General features: G+C 47.2%; 1 protein-coding gene across 1 annotated transcript in view; it reads right to left on the reverse strand.

Annotated features, from left to right (window-relative positions):
- LOC115308854 (rab-like protein 2A) overlaps positions 1–25,443 on the reverse strand; it is a 215,112-nt gene that overhangs the window by 51,119 nt on the left and 138,550 nt on the right. Inside the window, exon 4 of the mRNA XM_040222881.3 lies at positions 11,493–11,604. Coding sequence (XP_040078815.2) covers positions 11,493–11,604 — 112 coding nt within the window. The remainder of the gene's footprint in view (positions 1–11,492; positions 11,605–25,443) is intronic.

The raw sequence follows: 25,443 nt of genomic DNA on the forward strand, positions 1-25,443 counted from the left end.
AAGAATTTTTTCGATTTTACGAGGAACATGAACCAACATGCTTGCTTATAAAGTAGACATAAAAGTCAGTGTCTCATGAGGGTTTGTAGTGCACCAGTTTCAGAAAAAAGAAAAATTTCCTCGCACTACCCACCAAAATGTCTCCACCCTTTTGCATCCCCTTGCAAACTGAGACCACATAGCATGTAGTTTTTCGAAGTCTAAATGAACGGAATCTTTATCTTTAAACAAAATTTACCTCTTGTCAACCACAAGAGACTTGTGTTGACAAGATACACAGGTGGTGCAGAAAAAGGTTCCAAATTGATATGCTTTCCTTTTCACCTTGACATTGACACCCAGAGGGCCTCCGGATCCCCGCATTGCGACAAATGTCAAAAGTGCGTCCCATTTCCAGCTATCACTCTACCTACCATATCTTACAATTTTTAAAAATTACGATTTTCCGGCCCACGAGGGTGGCCATTGAAAGTAGCGCGCGGTGCATTTTGCACAAAGAGGTGACCGCAAGTTTTTCCTTGTTGTTTTCTTTTTCTTTTCGATATAATTTTTGCAGTTCACTAATAGCATATTAAACACTGGCCACAACCCCCCCCCCCCCCCTCCCTCCCACACCTTCCACTTTAGCAGAGCACACGTTGGAGAGGAGCCGCGAGGAATGAAGGAAAGCACCAATCATTCTGAGCAGAGTGTTTGGCATGGGGCTTGTACTGCTATCCTCAACATTCAACAGACAATAATATGCCGTAAAGGTTTTATTCAGGAAAGAACCTTCAGCGGTAACTTGTTTTCCTTCGAAGCTACTCGCAATCAGAAGGCAGAAAGGCGCCAATCTCACGTTCGCATGAACACAGTCGTTGACTTTTTTCCCCTCTCTTTCCTTTCTAAACGTAATTAAGTGCTTTTGGGGAAATACGACGCTTTGGATTTCTAAGGGTGGCCAGTATCTACGAGAGGTCTACCTATGGAATACCCGTTTGCCGAGGCAGTTTATGTGGCGGTGCTAAGCAGGCTTTGGTCAGAGGAAATTTACTTGTGGAGTGAGAATAAATTAAACATTCAATTATTTCCTCAACTTCAGGAACCTGGCCTAGGCAAAGTGAACCCAGAGCAGCCAACTAAAATGGCATCATCAGTTGAGTCCTATTGGGGAGACTGCGCGTGCCGCAACGAACATTTCGTGCTCGATCGCCGAGGTACGTCGAAGATGTTTCTTGTTAACTCCTCTAAACGCTGGCCGTTACCTTAGATAACGTGGAATGTTCGACGTATCAACGCTTGGCACCGCAGAAGGAAATAACAAATCACGAAATGACGTCGCCGATGGTTCGTCTCAATTAACGTTACGACACCGAGTATAACGTTTCGAATAGAGCACCCATAAGTAAAATTATGAAGTATAGTACAGCGAAAACATAGTGCCCATTAAATGCTGTCGCTAAAAAATCTGAAGTTCTTTTGTTCCCCGCAAAGCGCTTGGAAGAATTAATTGTTCCACCTTAAATGACCCAAAAAACAAAACAAAAAAACGTTTTTTTTTTTTTTTTTTTTTTTTTTTTTTAACAGCTTGGGTGGGAAAAGGAAGTCACAAAACGAATTTTACAACCAAGAATAAAATGATTTAAAGCTATATTTACGGGGCGGAACTAAATTCTAGTTGGTGCCCGAGGGCGCCCACGGAAAAGTGACCGATATTTATAGCGCGACTGGCAGCTATTTGTCACGTGGTGCTTGCGCACTTTCGGAAGCTTCGCATGGTCTCCAAGAATCATATATTTATCTTCCTTTGAAGTGCAACAAAAAGCGAAGATTAATAAAGTAACTTTTAGAGCCCAAAGGAAGCTCCTCAAAGAGCGCAAGTACCACGTGATAAACCTGTGCGCCGGCAAGAAATTGACGGCGACGGCTGGCTTACCGGCTCCTTCATTTGCTGAACTTTTATTTTCACTTCCAAGACGAAAATGATTTGTTGCTGTGACAGCAACAAATCATAACAGCAGCAGTGACGGCTTCTGCGCGTTTATTTATCCGAAAGAAGAAAAACGACGGAAAGTCTGGCTAATAAAAATAAAGCGGGACAAGGGGAGCCGACGGCAGGTTCCCGACTCTGGGAGGTAAGAATGTTTCTGGTCACTCCAAACCTCAGCATGTAAATGGGGATTTTTCTATAGATGTGATCACGCACGGTACGATTTTATAAATAATTGTCAATATCAGGTCATACATAGTCTTCAAAATTTGGCTCAACTCAAGAAAAGTGTAACATAATTATAGTTCGTTACAATCAAAATAAGCATATGGGATCACTAAAGCAACGACCCTTGTGTGTTGCATCAAGATATACGAGCACATATAATTTAAAGCAAACAAAACAAAACGGCGAAGTTAATTCTAATTATTTGCATTTTTGATGTCCACTATCTGCAACATCTATAGGGCCCTGGTTATGACAGCCCAGTTTAAACTAGTAACTGCCAAATATTTTGAAAGTTATAAGTTGTCGTGGATTTAATGTGCATGAAGCAACTGTGCATGCAAATCTTAATTATAGGCCATTGTTTGGTACAATAAATTATATTTTTCTAGGCACACTCTGAAAAATCGCAGTTTGAGCAAAATCACCCAGATGGCTGGAAAAAACTGAAGCAGAGTGCTGTTCCAAGAGTTTTTGCACATTCTTTGTGTGTTTTGTTTCGACGGTTTAAAATAAATGGCATTTGATGTATAAAGAAACCTGGTTTTTCTTTCCAGATCGAGCTAAATTAGACTAGCGTTCTCTGACGTCCAGGCACGACCCCCTTGTGTCGTAGCCTGCCACTGAAAACGTTGCATACAACAATATCTGTCATTACTGAAAGTCCCCTTTTGAAGCAAGAAAAACGGTTGCATGACGAGATCATCTCATTTAAAAATATAGCTCCAAGATACACATTCAATTTGGCGCATATCGCGAAGAAATCCTGTTCAGAAGCGCGGTTGCAAATGACCATCTCGGGCGAATACCTTTAGCTCTCTGTCAAATTTTAGTTTACAATCGCTCATAGTTTTGGTGGACGCGCGTTTCGTAGATTTCGTAGCAAACGCGGGCGCACCTCACATATCTCATGTCGCTGACGCGCGACCGCACGTCGGCGCTCGCTGACGCGAATATTCCACCAAGAACCTGTCAACTGCATGAGAAATTTAAATCGTCGTACCCCGACATCAAAACGACACTATTTGAACGCTAAACAACGAGCCTTTTATTCCAGTGGAAATTTCGCGACACATCGAGCGCAGGGTCTGACTGAGCGTAAGCAAGGTTTTTGAACCTGACAGCGTCACTGCACGTACGGGCGGAGAATAAACAAGGTTACCGTGGAACTGATTAAACATGGCTCTCGGATAAACACCGCAGAGATTAAATACCGGTAAACACTGACAAAAGCAGAAATTAAAACGACGATACATTGGCAGTCGCCGAGAGCAGCGTAGGGCGCACACGTCCGGCGCGGGTAAGAACAAAAGGGCGGAGTAAAGCGTGCCCGCGATGCTAGCGTGACGTGTCGGTGACGTGATGACGAGCTGTCAAGCGGGCCACGCTTCTTGGCCAAACACTTCCCTATCTATGGCTCTGTTCCCAGCCGGCGGAGGCGGCGGCCGTGGAGAAACGCGATAAACCGGCAGCGCACATGCAAATACGAAAAAGAAAAATATTATTTTTAAAAGCTTAGATGGAAAAAGAATGTTATAAAACAAATTAGCGTCAAAGAAGAACACATTTAATGCTATAGTAACGGAGACAAACGAATTTGTAGTTGGCGCCAGCGGGAGGCGCCGCTGGGTACGTACGTGGTAGACCTGTGCGCCGTCGCGCGACGGCGTGACTTTGAGGTGGCGGCGCCACGGCGCGACGGCGTACAGTTCTACCACGTGACCAGCGACGGTTCCCGCGGGCGCCAGCTACAAACTCGTTTTACGCCGTAAATATATCTTTAAATGTTGTTTTACTTCGTTGTGAATTTGTTTTATAACATTATTTTTTCATCTAGGCTGTTTAAAAAAAATACATCTTTTTCTTTGCATGTGTTTTTCAAAGGGGCCCCGCAACCCTTTTTTGACTGGTTTTTAATTTGGACCGATCCTGAGCGCACTGAACGTAACTTAGTGAAACTTTTCTTTCTCGATTTTCACTTTATTCTAAAAGTTATAGGCAAATTAAAATGCAAAAAGAACAAGCAAAAATAACCCCCTTCATGACTGCCCTGGTCCTGGCTTGAGTGGCCGTGAACTCGAGAAGGGGCAGTGAGCTCGGCGACCGCTCACGGCTGTCGCACCCGTGTCGACGGCCCGAGTCGACGGTCCACAGCGCCGCCGCGCACATCTGGGACTTTTCCACGCTCGCCACTTCACAGAAATGCGTTGCGCGCGTCGGCGCCTGATCCCATTACCCTTTTCTAGTTTGCGCCGCCTTTTACAACCCTTGGTGGCGGGTATGTTGGCGGGTCATTTCTTGTTTCTATAGTTTCTAAAGGGAATTTATTTATTTTCTCATCTTAAAATAATAAATAAAAGCTACTTTCATAACTAAGTGAAAAAGTTCGCGCCACTTAGAATTTGTATTTTGACTAAACAAAAAAAAAACTATTAGAGGCTCTGATTAGTCGTAATGTAGAAGCTGATCAGGACCGACAACGTCATGGTTTCGTCACATGTCGCGCGCGTTCGGAACCACGGGGCGCCCCCGTAGGTGGAGGAGGTTTCCGCGTCGTCCGGGTAAAATATGGCCTACTGATATTTAGTTACTCTCTCCGTGTTCGCTGGATTACCCGAACCACAAGAGATGTGAAAACCGGAAAAAAAGGTAGACGCTTAAATATGATTGCAGGGCCCCTTTACGGAGACAGGCATGCGATTCAGGAGGCTGATAATAAGTTTAGAACTAAAATCTGTAACAAAATACGTGTGCCGTACGTACGGCGCCATTTCTTACGGTGCTGTTAGGATTCAGACAATCCCCACCATCTGCTAGTTCAGAGCCACTAGACAGAAAAGCGGCTGCTTCCTTCGATCCCTCCAGTCAAGATGTTCCAGTGTATCCACGTCTCGTTCCAGCTGCTACTCGCAATGCTGGAGCCGTCATGGCCTTCGCCAACAGGATGATCGGACGCAATATTACTACCTCAACGTCCATGGATCCCACTGTGAGAATGTTTCTGTCATCGCAAGTCTGCTCTTCGTCGGTTGTCCCAAAACAGGTGTGTTCTACGGCGCCGTTTCCTGCGTTGTTCTAAGGATGTAGTCTACCACAATAACTGCTACTTGAGCGCGACTACATAGACAAGCGGCGGTTTCTTCAATAATGACAGCGGCCCTGGCACCAACTGCTGGACCAAGATGTCTGAGTTTTTCATCGCCTCGTTACATTTGACGAAATAAAAATATAATTAAACGAAAATCAACGATTTATGTTTTTATATGCTGCCAGGCCTATCGTTCTCTTCCCGTATTCGTTGACAGTCTAAGATTCGGGGTTCTTATACTCCTCGTTGGGGATACTGAAACTTGGACGATGAGCAAAGCGCAAGGAGTACTTAACAATATTTTGATGTCGTAGGGACGCTTCAGAGTGGCCAGACATATATTCTTCAGAGAGTAAGAGATCTAAAAATAAAGCGGCAACGAGGAATTGCTAAGTGCTCTCTTCTTACGCGGGAACCGGTTAGAAACTGAACTTTCCACAAAGAAAACAGCCGGCGTGAACAGCAGCGTCAGTTCTACTCTCTCGATGCCAGCCGCTGTCGCAAAAATAGCCGAGCTCAGAGCACGCTGTGGTGACGAGGTGGGCAGGGTATGAGGGTCAAGCAACCTTTTTTCAGCTGTCTCGGTGCTGATAAAGATACGTGGGAGCAATAAAAAAGGCTGCTGTCGATGTGTGTCTCGAGAGATAAGGATCAGAACTTCCCACGTCATCGTTGGAAAGACATCATCGCTCGGTAGTATCGGTAACAGCGTCGCCCAATTGTTCTGAAAATGTTTCCTTACAAACAAAGAGTCGGTGCTTTCCAATGCTTACAAATAAAAAGGAACACCCTTTTCTGTGAGTGAAGACTTTATTTTACGCACAAGCAAGATACTGCTTTTGTAGCGCAACATTATTTGTATGTGTTTGTAAAGTGAATAAAAACATTATTATTATATCATCAGTGCAACTCGCTAGGTAACTTCTTCAATTAACAAAACTACAAGACCAGTCTCTTAAATTGTGCATTGACAAATATTTAATCATGAACAAAGGCATTTTTATGTGCCTCACAGAGACTCTGTGCCCGAAATAAACTCCTTTTAGACAGATCACCGTTCACCTGAGCGTAAATTCGAAGTTTCCAATCGTGTAACGGCTCTTCAGCCAGATTCGAATTCACCCGGACCTAATGTTAGCAATTTTAGTCAAGCTCCCACTTCCCATTGGCGTCACGACAGGGATGGAAGCTGCGACGCCAATGAAGCGACGAAAACTGAAACAAACGAAACGTTTAATAGGGCGTACTTGTGCCCAAAACCACAACAAAAAAAAATGAAAGCCGTTTACAATTCCCTGTAACGCCGGTTAGAGCGCAGCTCTTGAGGAGGAAGATGGAAGCGTACTGAGGGATAGGTGACTCCTTGAGGTCACGTGACCTCAAGGGGGTCACGTGACCTCAAGGGGTCAGGTGACCTCAGGGGGTCACGTGACCTAAGGGGTCGCGACCTAAGGGGGTCACGTGACCTCAAGGGGGTCACGTGACCTCAAGGGGGTCACGTGACCTCAAGGGGGTCACGTGACTTCAGGGGGCCACGTGACCTAAGGGTGTCACGTGACCTCGGGGGGGTCACGTGACCTAGGGGTGTCACGTAACCTGGGTGGGTCACGTGACCTCGGGGGAGGGGGGAGGGTCACGTGACCTCGGGGGGTCACGTGACCTCAAGGGGTCACGTGACTTCTGGGGGTCACGTGACCTCGGGGGTCACGTGACCTAGGGGTGTCACGTGACCTGGGTGGGTCACGTGACCTCGGGGGGGGGTCACGTGACCTAGAGGGGTCACATGACCTCAAGGGGGTCACGTGACTTCTGGGGGTCACGTGACCTAAGGGGGTCACGTGACCTGGGGGTGTCACGTGACCTGGGTGGGTCACGTCCTGGGGGGGTCACGTGACCTCGGGGGGTCACGTGACCTCGCGGTTACGCCGACGGCGACGGCGGCGCCAACGGAGACGGCGACGGCGACGCCAACGGCGACGCCGACGGCGACGCCGACGCCGCTCAAGCCGGAAACGGACCCCTAAGAGCTGCGCTCTAAAACATAGTATAACACGAGAGCGTCGCGGGCGTCGATGGCGGCGTAGCAGCAGGATCGAACGCTGGGGCGAGGCTGACTCCGGCTTGACACGCGGAGCCCCTTTTGTCCAAGCGCGGGCTTCTAGAACAATCGGCGTAGAAGGTTCGGCGTGTAGAACATTCAAACCTCGACTCAGCAACATGGTTCTCGAATTTACCGGAACATAACATTAGAGTCAACAAAAATGCGTACCCGCGGCCAGAAATCGAACCCTGGCTTTCTGCGTGGAAGGCAAGCGTGATAGCCGTTAGGCCACGAGCGCGCTGCCTACTTAGTTAGGTGCGCACGTGGAAATATTACACCGCTAAATAATCGGTACGAAATGGCACGGGGTGTGCGTATAAAACGTCTATAGAAAAAAATGTGATTCTTTTTTCACACTTAGTCAACGCGTTGACTACGCGTTGACTACGTGTCCGCGTAGTCAACGCGGACACGGCTAGACAACTGTCACTTACGACCATGTAAGTGATGTTACCGTGTGCAGTCACTGCGTTCTTCCAGTATACCACGGCCACATGTCAAAATTAATGTAATTTCGATCGAATGACACCATGGAGTAAACAATAGACCCTTTCCGGAATTGAGTGCCATCTGGTAACTCAAATGACAGTTTAACTTTTACCGTACTAATGGCGGCAATGAACCTGTGGTCCGCAGTGTTGTATTGGGGGGGGGGGGGGGGGGGGCACCGTCACTTTCGCGAGTCAGCGGTAAATGAGAATGCACGCGTCACTGTCCAGTTCCTTTTAAATATCTTTCATTGTCGATGGCGAAAAAGATGCAACTAGTCAAAGCGAAGCACCAGCCCACATAGACGCCTTGATAAAACTATACATGAAGGGGCTTTGAAACCGAGTGTGTGCTACTAACAGATTGACTGGGCCCGAGTTAGAAATGTACGCTTACGCAGCTCTTGCGTCCAATTCCTGCTTCACGTCGCGCTAACGTCTAGAATGTATAGGCCTCGAATCATCTTCTTAGGTCCATCTTCAACTTCTTCTTTCATCAGTAAACAGAAGGCCGCCATTAGTATAGCAGATCTGCCATTTTTCAGATGATGATTGTGATCAAAGTTGCCAGTCTGAATTCCGGGAAGGGTCTATTCAGCTTGCGATGCTCGTATAATCCCTCAAGACCGCAAGCTGATTAAATCCCATATCATTTAATGAAAATATATTAAATTTACCGTATGGCGGGGGTACTAAACTTACTATTAGGTCAACTAATTTACTTCTTCCTATTGGCACGAGCTGCCTTAAAACAAAATATAACTTATTTTATATACAATAACACAATCACATTAATACAGTTAAGATTCTAGTATACAAGCGGTAAAGGCAATAAAATAACATTAGTATAAGTAAATACGTAAGCACAGACGACGCACTTTCAATTATCACAAAAACTTGTCATTCACATTCCATTGAAAACTAGATGACCACACATAGTTACAAATAACGACGGAAGTGTACACGGATAATGACGAAAAACAAACATTCCATTCTATCATGAGATTGAAAAAAAAAAGACTACTGCGGCACCCTACTCACGTCCTACATGACCAAGAAAGCCCGTAAACATAGGCGTAGACTACGGGCGGGCATCGGGTAGCGTGCCCCCCCTGGTGAAATCCGGCGGGGGGGGGGGGGGGGGGGGAGAAGCTGAGCCCCCCCCCCCCCCCCCCCGGGCCGTGGCCATGATCCTCATCGAGACTGTTTACGTGCCATGTAACGAGTTTCTAGTAGTGGCATGTAAACAAAATAATGCCCACGTTGCCTTTATTGACAAAATACATGAAAAATGAAATCCCAGCGTGCTTCCGGGGGGGGGGGGGGGGAAGGAAGGGAAGGGGGGGCGGGTGCTATTCCGCTAGCGCGGAAAAGCACCCCCCCCCCCCCCCCCCCCCCCCCCCCCCCCCCCCCCCCCCCCCCCCCCGGAGAACTTCTCAGCCTGCCCCTCCCCCGGGAAAATGGAAAGTCTACGCCTCTGCCCGTAAATAAGTTTTTTCTCACGTGTACATCGTATCCATACGTGCTGCAACATTCGTCACGAAAACATTTTAACAAGAACTTCAACAAGTATCTCTCTTTTTCGAGATAGAGGTCTATGAATAATCGACCAGTGTCATCGTTGACTAGTTGCCACACATGTCACTCAAACCGTAGCAGGACTTGTTCCGTGAATTCACGTATATGCCATAGAATCAAGCGAACACAAAAAAACTACCCGAGACGGCGGTGACGAACGAAAAATGACGGGAAGAATGAAACAAGTCTCAAAACAACCACATACGAGTGCAGCGGCGACGAAAGGCTTAACGTTGTCGAACCATCTCTTGCTCGTGTGGCGCTCCCTGCGGCGATGATGGATTTTTTTTTTTTTCGGTTGCTTTCCCTTCTGAAATTTCTCAGCGTTCCTTTTCAGACAGTCAGCAGCTCACACACAAAGTAAATTTACCAAAATTGGAGCCCGTTTGAAGAAAGAAAATGTCGCACCTAGCCGATTCATTCGTAAAGTCTGGGGAGCTGCGACACTGCACGGGGTCCCGTGCTTACGAGCATAATCATAAATATAAACTTCGTACATTCAACCTGGGTAACGAGTTGTATATTACGTTTATATTATATAGATAATAAATTGTACAAAACTGCGTCTTTAAAACGTATATTAATGTCGGATAAACGCGCACTAACACCACCACGCCGCTCGACAAGAAACATTTTTTTCGCGTCGATACCAGATATTTTCTCACGTCGTTGCGCTATGGCGCTTCTTCTCCGAGATTGTGACTGAACCAGTCGGAGCGCTACGGCCTTCTCTTCTAGTAGGTGTTGAGTAAACCCCGCGAGAAAAAAGAGAAGCGGGGGAGATGCGAGAGCCCCCATCAGCCGGGGGAGGATGGGTCGGGAGGAGAGACCGCATCCCGGCTTGTCCTCAGCGCACGCGTGTCATCGTCCGCGCCGTCGACAGCTCCGGTTGCAGGAACGCAACCTTTTTATCCGTCAACACCAGAGGCGGTTATGAGATATTTGGTTTAATCAAATTGACATGATTTAGATGAATTCAGCTAGAAAAGAATGACTTCTTATCACTAGATGTTTGGTTTAAATTACTGCTCTATATAAACCTTTCCTGCTTGATCATCATATGCTTCGAGTACAAAATAAAAGCCCATGGGAAGCAAATAGTGAAAAACAAACACCAAAGGGAGAATATTTTCGGCATTATTTTTGGGAAGAGTGTTTAAATCACTAGAGCCTAATGGGTGCGATTTAAATCACGATATCAATCATGACCTAAATCACAATTTAAATTGTCTTGATTTTTATTATCTTCCCTGGTTGCCGCTAATCGCGGTAGAAACGCCCATCCGCCCCTATTCACTCACGTGCAGGAAACAGAGAAGAACCATTTTTGAACGCCTTTCTTCCGTGGAGCTTGTCAAAAGATAGATCTAAGAGTGTTCGTTTGAGCTAGATTTCGTTAACACTACAACAGTGGGAGAGAATATAGTGCACCATATTCTCTCCCAGGAAGGGAATAACCTGGTGGCGTTATCGCTGCCATGGCAGCGATAACGCCACCATGGTTATTCCCTTCCTCTATCAGGACGCCGACAAGTGAGAGAAAGACATGATACCTCGTAAAAAGGGGGGGGGGGGGGGGAGGGGGGCGCATTAAAACAATCCAACCGATTCAGGGTGGGAATGGCCTCGACGAATGTGTTAAGCGAAGCGAGGAGTGTGTTAAGTGGAGCCAAAGCTGTCGTTACGAAGCTTAGAGATCCTGGGCACCATGCCCACACCGGCCCGTTTCTGTCTGAACGAGCTTCCATTTGACGTGCCGTCGCCTAATCACCACTGAACCACTAAACTCGTCAAACACAAAGATTGGGCCGAAGTTGACGGAGGAACCGATAAGCTTATCACGACGATGAATTCGCACTTTTGTCGCCGACGTCCAATCGGCGCTCCCCGCGAACTTTCGGCTCCCACTTTGTGTTTCACGAGTTTAGACCCCCTGGGTAATACGCGGTGAATGTCCCAGGATAACAGTCGGAGCCAACTATTACAACTTTACGCTGTCGAGTACATGCACACAACATAATTACAAACGATTCATGTTCTTACCGTCGATCTTGTTCGCTACACAGAAGCAGGGGATGTGCGGCCTGTAGTCCCGGAGCTCTTTGTACCAGTTGCCAAGGTTTTTGTACGTCACTTTCCGCGTTACGTCGAACACCTGCGGAAGATAGCCACAAAAAAAAAAAGAAAGAAAAGATGCATAAAGAATTGCACGCTACCAGATCGGCTCAGTGGACAAGGTCACTCCGCATTCGCCGCGCTTCGGAAAACCTGCCTTCTCCGTTCACGCGGGCGTGGGGTCGCAGTCGTCGCAGCCCGCCCGGTCCCCGAGGTCGGCCAAGCTCTGGGAAAGCTCGGGACACTGGCATTTCATTGCGAAATTAGAAAGGTCGGCGGCACGTCGGCGGCCCTCGCGCACTTCTTTTTAAGAAATACTCTGCAAGTAGATTCTGCTGCAGCCACATAATTGTAAATATGCACGCTTACGATTTTTTTCCTCGAATTTTAGACGGCATAATACAACGGGTAGGAACGTAGGTGCCTAGCTTTGTGTCGAGCCTCCGAGTGCGATTATCTGCTCGTGTAATATTAAATTAAAATGGGATTTATATCATATTTGATGGCTCTCACATTCGTCTATGACCTGCATTTACAATCAAGGGCTAGCATGCGCTCTCAGCGCCGTATCCAGCTCTCAAAAAACGCCCCCCCCCCCCCCTCCCCTTCCCCCATTTTGTCACAGGAAAACTAAGAAAATACGTTTTCTACCTTTTATTTGTTGCAACACCAAATCTTTGGAAAGGATAAAATTGTAGATGAATATTACGTAACGTTAATTTACTTTTCCTGGAAAAAATCACGAGCAGAATGAGAAATATCAAGGCTGAAAATACATGGAGTAGGCGATCACAGGAGCCGGGCTTTCTTGTTTGCTACTGCCCCCGTCTCCGCAATCACTAAATTTCGATTGGTGTCTCTCGCATTGAAGTGTTTTTGCGTTACAAAAGAAGCTGACTAGTTGGGCGGTGAAGTTCTTACAGTGGTCTTTGCACCCCAGCCTCGCTATGTCGCGTTCTCAGGGGGTTGCATTGACGTAGCTAAAGATGTCTATTTTGGATTGAAATAGATCATAGGAGCACATGAGATCTATAAAGCGACATCACTATAAACTCATTTTAAGCGAAATTGCAACGTCACGAAAGGAGTAGTTAACATAGAGAAAATTTAAACGGACGCGCTCATATAAACATGGCAACAAGCATGTTGCTGCCTCAGGCACTGGAGCATGTACATGCTTACACAAATGAACTAATTCACATACACAACGAGAGTGTCACACAGTTCGCACACTGTTGCCACGAAGCTGTAGCAGATACTGCAAAAATAACGGCTCTAACCCAAGCAGTGCACGTGGGATATAAACGTTCACAGGACATTCCTGGAACTTTAGCATATCCTAAAGACATACCTAGGACTATATGTGCAACTAGGAAATATCTACCGCACGTTCACACATATATCTCCAAAGTATACGCACACGAATCCGCGCTCATCAGCTGGTCAGAAGTGGTACCTTGAAATTGTTACCCTTTAGTCACACGTCTCCGAAACGGCACGCACATACAAGGGACTGAGGTTGTCACACACATAAAGAACAAACGAAAGGAATAACTCCGCCGTTTTTGTCACTTCAGATGTGATAGCAACATGTCTCGACGTAGCCGAATACGAATACAAAAACAGCCCACTTCCTTCAAATTACGAAGATGCCTGCAAATTGGCAGTCTTTTTTGATTCGGCTGTGGAATGTACGCAGAACTTTATGCTTGAACTTCTGACACAAACACAGAACACCAGAAAAGGGAAGTTGACGGTGATTCAGTCCGCAAACAACCGGAACACAATGATCCACGCACCGGAAACTACTATAGACGCGGCCATATCTCTGGGTTTACTTGCCTTTGTGCCGAATGCCAAAGACTCCCGAAACCAAGAAGGCCCGGCTGGCGTGAATTCGCCTCAAAAAGTCCCAGGAAATGTAGTCTCAGTCCGGACGTTATCACACTGGCAGCGGTCGTTGGTAATACACTTTGTGCATCCACACAAAAACGACGTGTTTCACGGCGCATCCAAAGGTACCGAAGCCAGCCAGACCGAGTTGATCGGGCGGGCTGCGACACGAGCGCCGCTACGCGGCAGTGAATGGCAGCGCGCTCCTTTTTTCTCCGAGCTTCTTAACATAGCCAATCCAGTAACGTTGTAAAGAATGTGCAATTGTATTTTCATCAATCGATCACACGATTATCTGCAGAATCGCGTTTTATAGGGAACGCAGCGGCCCTTGACTCCAGTCTCAGCCTGCCAGGCACGTGACGCCTTGTCTAGCGTCACCGCGTCATTCTTTTGTACCGTTAATTTTTTTTCTTGCTGTTGTCTTCAAAACTTTTAGCATTGGCCAATGGAGTTTTTAATGCGAAAGCATTAACTGGGGGGGGGGGGGGGGGGGGTCACGCGGAGCGAAGCCGACATTGTACATCCAGCGAAAACAGCACCTATATAAGCTCCCATTGGCTGCCACGCGTTGTATCAGATGCTTCGTCACGGAAGCCAGCGGGGCCGCTCAAGGTCAAAGTGGACGTGCCTCAGAAATAAAACGCAAAGAAAAGCACAGCGGCGCAGATGCATCGCCACGGAAGCCGTGGAGGCGGCGGGTGCGCCGCGCCTGCGCAGTGGTGGAGCGTGAGGTCACCGCCGGCGCGCCGGGTGAAAGAGGAGGATGTCGCGCGCTGTTTGTAGGAATGCTTTCGCAATCCTACACGTAAGCGGTCTCTCTCGAGTGTTTCTGCCGAATTTTGTTTTTACGAGTGCTCGTCGAACGCTGACGCAGAACTCGTCTTTGATACGAGCTGAGACAAATTCACACCGTACGATGCAAAAAAAAATCGTGTCCAATAGGTGTTTATAGTACGTGCTCACAATGGTGCGCACTTATAAAAATGGTCTGTTCCTCTCGTAGCATCACAGAATCTTCACTGCAGCTTCTATGTTTGTTGGTTTTTTGCTTTGTTTTGTTTATGTCGATTGTTTTTCTTTTTCATCACAGTTGCCTTTTGCCTTTGGCGGAGCACGTCGCGCAAGTGTTTCGTAGCCGACCAATTGGGTCATTTTTTTTTTCGACCGTGTCATTCCATTTTTTTTTTAAGACTAGATCAAAGTTATCTTTAGTAATAAAGCTATTCAACGTTGAAAGGAATTTTTTTCTCCGATCGCGGAGTGGTTCTCCCCCAGATCTGACTCAGTTAACACTCTACATTGTTTTGCGTTTCATATTTCAGTAGCACCTTTTTTACGTTGCAGTGTCGTTCTAATGGCATGGGCTTTGACATTACAATCTCCAGCGAAAGACTAAAACGTTCAGGTGACTGCGGCTGAAGTATCTGATTTCACGTCTCTAATAACAAACAAGTACCGATAGGCGTCCTATGTTTTCTATAAAAGCGTACATCGTTAAAAACTGCCCATCGTACGCTGCTGGAAGAGAAACAGACGTAGAAAAAAATTATGGGACAGCTAGATAATGCTGTTATTTTTATCATTTGTTGAAGGCGTTCCGAACATTTGCAAAAATGTAGCGATGATATTACACCACTGCAATGGCGTCATCATCGGTTTGACGCGTAACCTATCAAAAATTATTTTCGTAAATTGCCTAGTCTTTGCACGCACCATGGTGCACAATATTTAAGCAATAATGTTATTCGTAGCTCTTCCCGCAAACTTCTTATAAACTTTATCCGAGAAACAAAAATTAAAGCCGTTTACAATTCTCGAAAATGCTGAATTAGAGCGCAGCTCCTGAAAAAAAGGAGGGGAGGGTATGCCCCCTCCCCCTTCTCTCCTTCTCTTCTGCTCCCCTCCCATTTAGCGGAAAATGTTCGGAGAAAATTTTTCGCTAATCATAAAAGTTTCTCCGCTAAAAATATTTTTCGCTGAATATAGCGGGCACATTCTTTCGCTAAATTTAGCGGAAAAAATTCTCCACTAAATTTTTTCTCTCTTCCGGTAAATTTAGCGGGGAAACGTTTTCCCATAATGCAACGCACACGATTACGCCGAGGGCGACGGCGACGGCGCTCAAGCCCGAAACGGGCGCCGAAGAGCAGCGTTCTAAAAATATTTTGGATTTTTTTTCGGATTCAATCGAGCACACGGAAAGTTATAGTTACAGCCCACAATAACACTGAAGAACGAATCAAGAAGTCACAAAAATGAACCTAATAAGCACAACCAGCGTGTTTCAAACTGTTAGTAACTATATTATCTTTGGCAGTAGGTTGCTGGGCGCATGAAACAACGGCGAAATCCTGGATGTCGCTTCTTCCAACGAACTGAGACCAGCTCTACCTTCACAGCATTCTCCCACCGTTCTCTTTTTTTTTTTTAAGACACGAGAAGTAATTGTTTCGAAGACAAGGACCCAGATTTTTGTAGCCCGGAAGCAGAGAATAATTACATGTATAACTCTTTAGCATCTGTTAAAAATCGAGGTCCTCAAAACCAAAAAAAATGAAAGCCGTTTACAACTCCCTGTAACACTGAATTGGAGCGCAGCTCTTGAGGAGGAGGAGGGAAGGGTACTGAGGATCACCTGTTCTCGGGGTGGGGGGAAGGGGGGGGTCATGTGACCTTGGGGGGTCACGTGACCCCCCAGCAAAATTTTTCCGCTCAATATAGCGGGGAAGTTTTTCCGCTAGATTTAGCGAGGAAATTTTTCCGCTAGATTTAGCGGGGAAATTTTTCCGCTAAATCTAGCGGGGAAATTCTTCCGCTAGATTTAACGCGGAATTTTTTACGCTAGATTTAGCGGGGAAATTTTTCCGCTAGATTTAACGGGTTAATTTTTTGGCTAGATTTAGCGGGGCATTTTTCCCGCTAGATTTAGCGGAGAAAATTTTCCGCTAAATTTAGCGGAGAAATTTTTCCGCTAAAGTTAGCGGAGAAATTTTTCCGGTAGGTTTAGCGGGGAAATTTTTCCGCTAGATTTAGCGGGGGAATTTTTTCGCTAGATTTAGCGGGGAATATTTTCCGCTAGATTTAGCGGGGAATTTTTACGGGTAGATTTTTCCGCTAGATTTAGCGGAGAAAATTTTCCGCTAGATTTAGCGGGGAAATTTTTCCGCTAAATTTAGCGGGGAATTTTTCCCGCTAAAATTAGCGGGGAAATTTTTCCGCTAGATTTAGCGGGGAATTTTTTCCGCTAAATCTAGCGGGGAAAATTTTTCCGCTAGATTTAGCGGGGCAATTTTTCCGCTGAATCTGGCGGGAAAATTTTTCTGCTAGATTTAGCGGGGAAATTTTTCTGCTAGATTTAGCGGGGAAATTTACCGATAATGCACCGCGCGGTTACGCCGACGGCGACGGCGACGCCGACGCCGCTCAAGCCGGAAACGGGCCCCTAAGAGCTGCGCTCTAAAAAAAAACGCCACTCTTTTGCTTTGTTTTGTTAACGAAAGAAGATCATTATTGCGATGTAACACAAAGAATGTTCTGCAGTATGAGTCGCTTTAAAGTGTTTATTTTCTAACCTCTCTTCCGCGGCCGTATCGATCCCAACGCGTTCGCCGTAAGCTGGCGGCAAATGTGCTTGAGCGGTGCGCGGCCCGAGCGACTGAAAAGGATTGCTCGTGTTTATACTCTGTTTCATCCTTGCTGTACAACCCTGTCAAAGCTGGTGCCAGCATGGTGTCTGATCTCGCAGATCATTTGCACGCATTCTCGCGCAAACGAAACCTGCCGCAGATGAAGGGACGCACTTGCGCCAGCAGCTTTGGCAGCTTTTTACGGACGCCTTGCAAAAGCTGTGCATGGATGCCACCCCAAACCGACCTTCAGTTTTTGTCTTATTTTATTCAGTTTACTTCACTTTATCATTACCAAAACATTAGAGGTTGTTGCCATTCTAGGTTCCACTCTGTCCTTCTCGCCGTTGGCTATATCGGAATGCGTTTAGCCGGACCTAGTTTGAAGTGTGAATTCGCCCTGCGTGGCTGCTGGGGATGTCTGCTTCTTCAAAGCTTCTTCAAAGAAGCCCAAGAATTTTTTTGTGATCCGTTTAGTGTTCGGTTCTACAAATGATACATTGTGCTACATCGTGTTGAATCTTCCTTCTCGTTTTTGTGCTTGAGTGGTGGTTTTGCCGTGGCCGTGTCGACATCATTCTCGAATTACACCTGGTCAACGTAAGTGCGCTGCAGCCTACTTCGCGACAATTGATCGTTTTCCTAAAGGTATTACTCCAGATTACCTCTAGAATTAGGCAGTGTTTATCTCCTGACAGCCGGGAGAATAATTGTGCAGAATGTGTCGGCACTGGTGCGATTGCGCTACAAGCAGAAAGTTTCATATGCCGCCGATAAAGTTTTGACGTGTCGCTAACGAACAGCAACAACAAAGACACTTAATTACGCGTTCTAAAATTTGACGAGGAGCTTTAAGAGTCGCTTGTAGAAATGTTGTTACGATTTCGCGAAATACTGGCAAACGACGCTAGGTTAGCGTCATATTCTAAACCCTGAGATAAGGATAAATCAAATAACAGACAACTCTCATTGACTCAGGGTTTTTAACATGATGTTCCCTAACCGGCTTGCCTACATACATTCGCTCCTTGCAAAGGTTACCGTTACGCAGACGGCACAAACCGATCCCCTGACGGCGGCGTTTCGGCGAGCTTGCGCACGGGGTCTGCCGCCGACCGATCGCCGTCTGGCCGGGCTCGCGGCGCGACAATCGCCCGTACTCGGCCGGGAGCACCGAAGGTGCCCTCGAAGCGGGGAAACGGCGTTATGTAACGAAAGGCAAAGGGCATCTACACCACGAATGGGCAAAAGCCGATCCAAAGGCGAGCGCGAACGTAAACAACGGTAGAAAAGTGCAGTTGCTCGCCGCTATAAGATACGTGCCGCAAACTCGGTCATCCGCGGACGTATCCCTCTCCTGCCGCTCGTACTTTCTCTAACTTGACGGACAATCGCCTCGCGGTTCATGCCGACGAAATGATCTTCGGGATACCGGGTAATTGCTACAGCCGAGCGCGGCACAGTGTACCATTGCTCTCGCGGTGAAGCGTCGAAGAGTCAACCACCAGCATGGTGGATACCGCTGTTCGACGTAATAATGGGACGTACGTGCAAGGCATAGATACCGTTTTTTTTTTGTTCTTGCAGATTTGTTTTAAAAGAAGCCGTGAAAGCTACACTTATGTGGTTTGTTCGAGTGAGTTGTACGCTTAGGGGGACATTATATAGTTTTCTAATCTTCGCGATGAGTCCGCTAATTAATTAAAATTCATTAATTAACTTCTACTTAGTAAAAATAGGCATATGGTTTCAATTAGAAACTTGCTGAGCGTCGTCCGAAGCCCCTAAACCAGTCAATTTTAGAAAGACTTTGAGCGCGTGTGATGCGCAGTAGTACGCTGAAGTTACCAATCATGGACCAGGTTCAAGGCTGGGGCTAGATAAGAAACGGAAAAATTGCGCGGGCGCCTTACCGGAACCGCTAGCCTTGTACCTGCTCCACGAGTGGTAACTTTAGTGCACTACTACGCTTCTCACGCGCTGCGAGTGTTTCTGAAATTGCCTGATTTAGGGATTTTGGACGACGCTCAGCAAGTTTCTTATTCGAACCATATGTCTATTTTCACTAATTGAAAAGTTAAGTACTGGATTTCAAATGATCAGCCGGCTTATCGCAAAGATTATCCACCCACATAATGTCCCCCTGGGCGTATAAGTCGCTCGCACAAACCGCATAAGTGTAGCTTTCAAGACTTTTTAAAAAACAAATCTGCAAGAATAAACGCAAAAAACCTATATATGAAAGTTGCCTTATTTAATTGGGGCATATCTGCCCTGATATGGGATGCAGGTATACCCTATTTGGCAGACCCAGATATGGATATATAAAAAATAGGGGAGATCTGGCTAGATAAGGCTTATATAAACTGATGTGCTTGATATGGCAAGATATGCCAAATTTTTGATATAACCATATTTGTTTATTTTTTATAAATAAGTCCAGATCTGCCTTTTTCGTAAGAGATCACTCTAAAGCTGTTTATTCCACGGCCCCTAGTTTTTGCCAATCCATCACAGGGGACATAAGTTCGGCCACTAAATTTTGTGAATTCCAGACGCCTGCATTAAAACTCTTAAGAACCGAAATTTTCGCTTGCCCCAGTGACGTAACTGCTGCGCCAATTGCGCCAAACTGCTCCAAGGGGATAACCCTATTATATCCTTCTTTATTTTGCCAAAATATGGATAACCTTTGCCAGTCCTGCGCCAAAAATAAAATAAATACATTTGTTTTTGGTTGTTTTTTTTGAAGCCGCAACTAAACTGAGTACTGTAATTAAGCACCTGTGTGTTTTGTGGCGCAAGCGGCTGCCCGACACAAAGTACCCTGCATCAATTGTCCCTCCTGTCTTCCATGGTTTTCGCGCCGTCTTCCGTTTTGTGCTCTCGTCGTCTCGTGGGTATCGTCTCGCGTCTTCTTTTTTATATTTCCAAAGATAGACGCGGGTAGCGGTGCCTTCCTGTCTCTTCGTGTCCGCCACAGGAGACACACACCCACCCGTTAGCCTTCACCATAGGAAAAAAAAAACATTTCATGCTTCATATATATGAAGATACCACTTTTCTAAATGAAATTTTATTCAATAATATCTCAGCGTCAAGACTAGAAGGGCCGCTCCGCCTATGTGCATATTATAAGCACGCAGAACGTTTGGACAGGGCACAGCCTTGTGCGTCTAGTCTTTCGTAATACACATCTGACTTCACGTGCAGCTTCACTTTTGGCAAAAGTGGACTGGAGGGTGGCTGCCTTGTTGTCACGCCACATTGCTGTTGATTCTTTCGCTCCGGACAGCTGGCACACGCTTTCTTCATATGTTTCTCTGCCTCTCATCTCACTTTCTTTTGGAAGTGTGCAGCCAAGAAATCGGTTTGCAGCACGGTGCCGAGACGGTGGACTCGCTCCTTCTCTAAAAACACTTGCACACGAACCAGCCCAGCTGTAAACGAGCTGTCGAAATGCAGCTGGTGGTGAATGTGTTTTGGGGTAGTGAGGGCCAGCCTAACGACTGCGTTCTGCTTGAAGTCAGGTTGGATCACTGATCTCTATGTCTATTTGCTGGATCGCGTTTGACCAGCTCTGCCTATGGACGGGAATGCGGCCACGGTCGGCCATCTTTTTGATAGACTTATATTATCTCTAGCCACCATAATAGTATAGCGGACAGTGCAATGGCGGCAGGCTGCCATAAAATAGCCGTGGATCTAGTACACTGTACCGTGGATGATATTTCGTGCTTGATTGAAGTTGTTCGACGAAGCAGATTCTTGAAACCCGGCGTGAACGGTAGCCTCATCTTTGAGTCGGGCTACCGCTCACGCCGGGTTTCAAAAACATGTTTCGTCAAACAATATTAATCAGGCACGAAATATCACCCACCCTATTTTGACGGCGGCCTGCCACCACACCTGCCAAATCGCTGTCTGCCTTGGATGGATGATAGTGGCTGCAGCAGCTGTACCTTGGCTAGAGGTAATATAACTCTACCAACAAGATGGCCGCCAGTGGCCACACTCGCGGAGCGGGTATATGCGATCCAGCAATTGTCATAGAGATCAGTGGGTTGGGTTCACCTGAGAGCTGCTTGATGTCCACGGCAATGCTGACACCTCAAATGTGTAGCTAGATTCTCCACTCAGTGCAAAAATGCGTAACCCCAGCGTTGTGGCTTCTCGGCGTTCCAGAGTTTCGGCAGGCTACGTTCCTTAAAGGGCATGACCTGTTCGTCAAAGCAAAGCTTATCTTCGCTTCACACTCAGCTTATCTGCTAATGTAAAACTGTAGAAGTAGTCTCGGTTTGTGCCACTTTCATGCGTAGCTTCAGCTGGAGGTACACATTTTCTTTGTTGTTGAAGAAGAGAAACTGCTTCACTTCTCCCAGTGGTTTAGGTTCACCACTTGTGAAATTTTGTTTTGTCCAATGCTAGAGCTCCAGTATTGACGAGTGCTTGGGAGGCGAATAATTGATATATACAGCGCCGTGCCTAGGATCCTTTTAGAGCATAGCTCTTAGTCGTCCGTTTCCGGCTTGAGCGGCTGCGCCGTAGGCGCATCCGCACGTTGCAATGTGGGACGTTTCTCATAATGACGTCACATGTGACGCCATGAGGGTCACGCGGGAAGAGGAGGAGGGAATTTCGTCCGTTAAATGTAGCGGAAAAAATTCACCGCTAGATTTAACGGAAAATTTTCCCGCTAAATTTAGCGGAAAAAATTCCCCGCTAAATTTAGCGGACGAATTTCCCCCTATATTTAGGGGGAAAATTTCCCCGCTAAATGTTACAGAAAGATTTCTCCACTAAATTTAGTGAAAAAAATCCGCGCTAAATTTAGCGGGAAAATATCCCCGCTATATTCAGCAAAACAAAAGTCACCGCTGAATGTAGCGGAAAAATTTCCACGCTAAATTTAGCAGGAATATTTTCCCGCTAAACCAGCATAATTTAGCGGAAATTTAGCGGGAGAAATTCCCGGCTAAATATAGCGGAAAGTGTCTCCCCTAAATTTAGCGGAAAAAATTCCCCGCCAAATTTAGCGGAAAATTTTCTCCGTTGAACTTAGCGAAATGATTTCGCCGCCAGATTTAGCGGAAAAAATTCCCCGCTAAATGGAACGAAATGTTTCTTCGCTAAATTTAGGGGGAATTTTTCCCGCTGAATTTAGCGAAGAAAGTTTTCCAGTAAATGGGAGGGGAGCACGAGAGGAGCAGGAGAAGAGAACAGAAGGAGGAGGGGCATACTCTCTCCTCCGTACCCTCCCGTCCTCCTCCTCAGCAGCTGTGCTCTAATTCGGCATTACAGGGTGTTGTAAACCTCTTTTGTTTTTTTTAAGTTCCTCTGCATTTGTTGAGAGGGGCTTTTCAGGGTGGAGAAGGAGGAAAATCCTTATCGCCGAAAACATACTTATTTTAGGTTGGCCCTATTGCACGGCTCCAGTGTATCTCCCGCGAGTCTTGCACACGGCTCCAGCTGGCGCTCATCTTGAGCCGACAAGACGAGCAGCTCAGCCTCCCAGGTCTCACGTGAAGGGTCGGAGATAGGGGGGAGGGATGGATGGGTTGAGTTCACAAGCCCGCGTAACGTGGAAGAGCGACAGAAACACCGCAGTGCGGGCACCTATCCGGGTACAATTTATGTAGATTAGTTAGCTGTGTGTATGTACCTGTCCGAATCTAACGCGAGGCTCCGGTCTGCTCTCGAGACAGGGACCGGTCCGGGGAAGGAAGGGGGGGGGGGGGGGGGGGGGGTAGTGGACAAATGCTGCCGGCCGCGGAGGTGGGCGACGATCTCAGAGTACTGGTTCGGGACCGGGTTTGGTTTGTGTTCGCGTGACAACGCACGGAAGATGCAGGCTCGGGCTACGCCGTGTGCTTGCCGGTTTCCGTCAACAAACTTGTGGCTACGGGTCGAGACCACTCCCACGCTAAGGATCTTGTGGTTCTTCCAGTGGATGCAGAAGGCTTGCATGGAGAGTCGTTTTTCGCAAAACCGTCTAATGGCAGCTTTCGAGTCTCAACGGATGGTCACGTGGGCCGCCTCCTGGGGGAGGCGATGGCCAGGGCGATCCCGACCTCCTCCGCCACCACCGGCTGGATGGTGCAGACAGAAGCCTTGACGCCTGTGTTAAAGTCGATGTCCATCACGCTCACTGCCGCAGCGGCTTGGCCGGTGTAAAGTGCGGCATCCGTGTAGAGGACGTCGTCCCGCTTGCCTGAAGTCTGTCGCAGAGCCTTGGCCCGAGCCTCCAGTGACCTAGATGCAGAAATGGGTTCACGTTCCGCGGGATTGGTGCCACCTGGATTCTTTCCCGTAGGGCCAGCGGCAACTGGATAGTCCCACATTGCGATTCGGGGAGGGGGATGCCAAGCAAGCTCAGCACGTTTTACTTAGTCAGGGTGAGGGCCAGGCGCCCCCCCTAACTGGCTAGGTGCACGTCGATGAGTTCCTGTAAGGTGTTGTTAACGCCCAGCCCAGCCGCAGGAGCTTGTCGCTTGCCGCGTACGGCGGCACCCCCAGTGCCAGCCTGTACGCCATGCGCGTGATCATGTCCATCTTTCCCGTACCTCTCGATAGCAGGTTGAGGTACGGAGATACGTAGGTGATACAGCTCAGGACGAGTGCTTGGGTCAGCCGGATCAGGTCCGACTCCATGGGCCCGTGTCTGTGACTCGTTATCCTGCTCATCATGCGCATGAGTTGCGTAGTTGTCTCGACGGGTCGGTCGACCATGTACATGGCTCCGCCATCCCGCTGGAGGTGTAGGTGCCGGACCCGCTCCAAGACCGAAACGGGGGTACCGTCGTTAAAGGTGAGGCGAATGTCCGCCTTCTTGCTCTTCGGCGATTGGCTTGCCAGCGCAGACGAGCAACAGCTGAGACTTATCGGGGGCGCACTGGAGGTTGCTGGCCGCGAGGTAGTTTTGCACGGCGTCGATGACCTCTTCGGGGAAGTTTTGCTTCTCACCGTCCGATCCCGACGTAGTCCAAATCGTCAGGTCGTCCTCATAAAGGGTGTGCTGCATCCGGGGAATCCGTTTCAGTAGAAGAGGCGGCTTGCAAATCGCCAGGTAACAAGGTAGGTGACAGGATTTAGCCTTGCGGGTTGCTCGGGAAGAGGTTGGTGCACGTGCGGACGGGCTCGATGCCGATGGTGACAGTGCAATTGTTCAGGAAGTCCTGCACATAATCATACTTCCGGGTTTTGCACTCTGTCGAGGTCAGGTTCTTGAGCATTACCGTGAGGCTGGCGTTGTCAAAGGCGCCCTTCATGTCAAGGGCCAGAACCACCTGCGTTGTCGTTTGGGAGATTCTGTTGAGGATATCCTGCGTGGATAGGTCCGACCGGAACCCGAACAGAGTGTTCAGGGTGGCATTGAGTTGAGTACAGAATGGTTCCCTCAAACATCACTTGAAAACCTCATCAGGGCACGGGAGTTAAAAAAAAAAAAAAAAAACTGGAATCGATTATTTAGGTCTGTGACGCTCGGTGGTGGCTCTATATACCTGATGAACCCTATTTCATTTAGGTCTCTTTAAAGGGTGCATATTTTCCACTTTGGGGCACTTTTCTTGTTTCTGGCACTTACAACTGCAGAAACTGCTTCATCCTCACTTTCTGCTTTGCTTTCAGACCACTCGTTTGATGTAAATGTGCAAGGGAATTGGCCGGATTCCCCCCTTCGTTCTTCGGTGAAATGTGCTGGCGTCCAATACGCCTTATGAAAAAGGGTAATTAATGTTCCAAAAATGACCAAGCGTGTAAACAATACGTGATTCCGGCCTTTCTTTCCAGTGAGCAACATTGTATATAATGCCGAAACTTCCCTTAACTCTACAGTGTATCTCACAGCGCGCTAAACTCGGCAGGGAAGATCGGCACTTGCACGCAACGGGCGTCCGGTTTCCTCAGCAGTGTATCTTAGGGTGCACTTTACCTTGTGAAATTTTAAGGCGCTCCGCTGTTTTGCAAAGTTATAACATTCTTTAGAATATCGAAAATGCGTTCGCTACGAACGATCGAGTTTACAGCTGGCAAACGCTGTCGTCTGCATTGGATTACAGAGGAACGGAGCTGAGCCTCACTTTTTACAGGAACGACTTCACGCCTTGAAATTTTACGAAGTAAAATGCACCAATAGAATAGTACACTTCTGGTTATATATAGGCGCCAATTTTTCCGAGCGCTTTCCCATACCTTGAGTCACCCAGAAACACCGCGTCGCCTTCGTAGATAAAAAAAAAAAAATACAACGGCATCACGTTAGATTTATAAGTTTTTTGTTTACTTACCAACTTTGTGCGTGGAACGCGCCAGGTTGTGCTGCCTGACGCTCGCGCGTTTTGGAACAAATTTAGTTG

Source organism: Ixodes scapularis, unplaced genomic scaffold, assembly GCF_016920785.2.
Source record: "Ixodes scapularis isolate PalLabHiFi unplaced genomic scaffold, ASM1692078v2 PGA_scaffold4__175_contigs__length_147842914, whole genome shotgun sequence".
NCBI classification, from domain to species: domain Eukaryota; kingdom Metazoa; phylum Arthropoda; class Arachnida; order Ixodida; family Ixodidae; genus Ixodes; species Ixodes scapularis.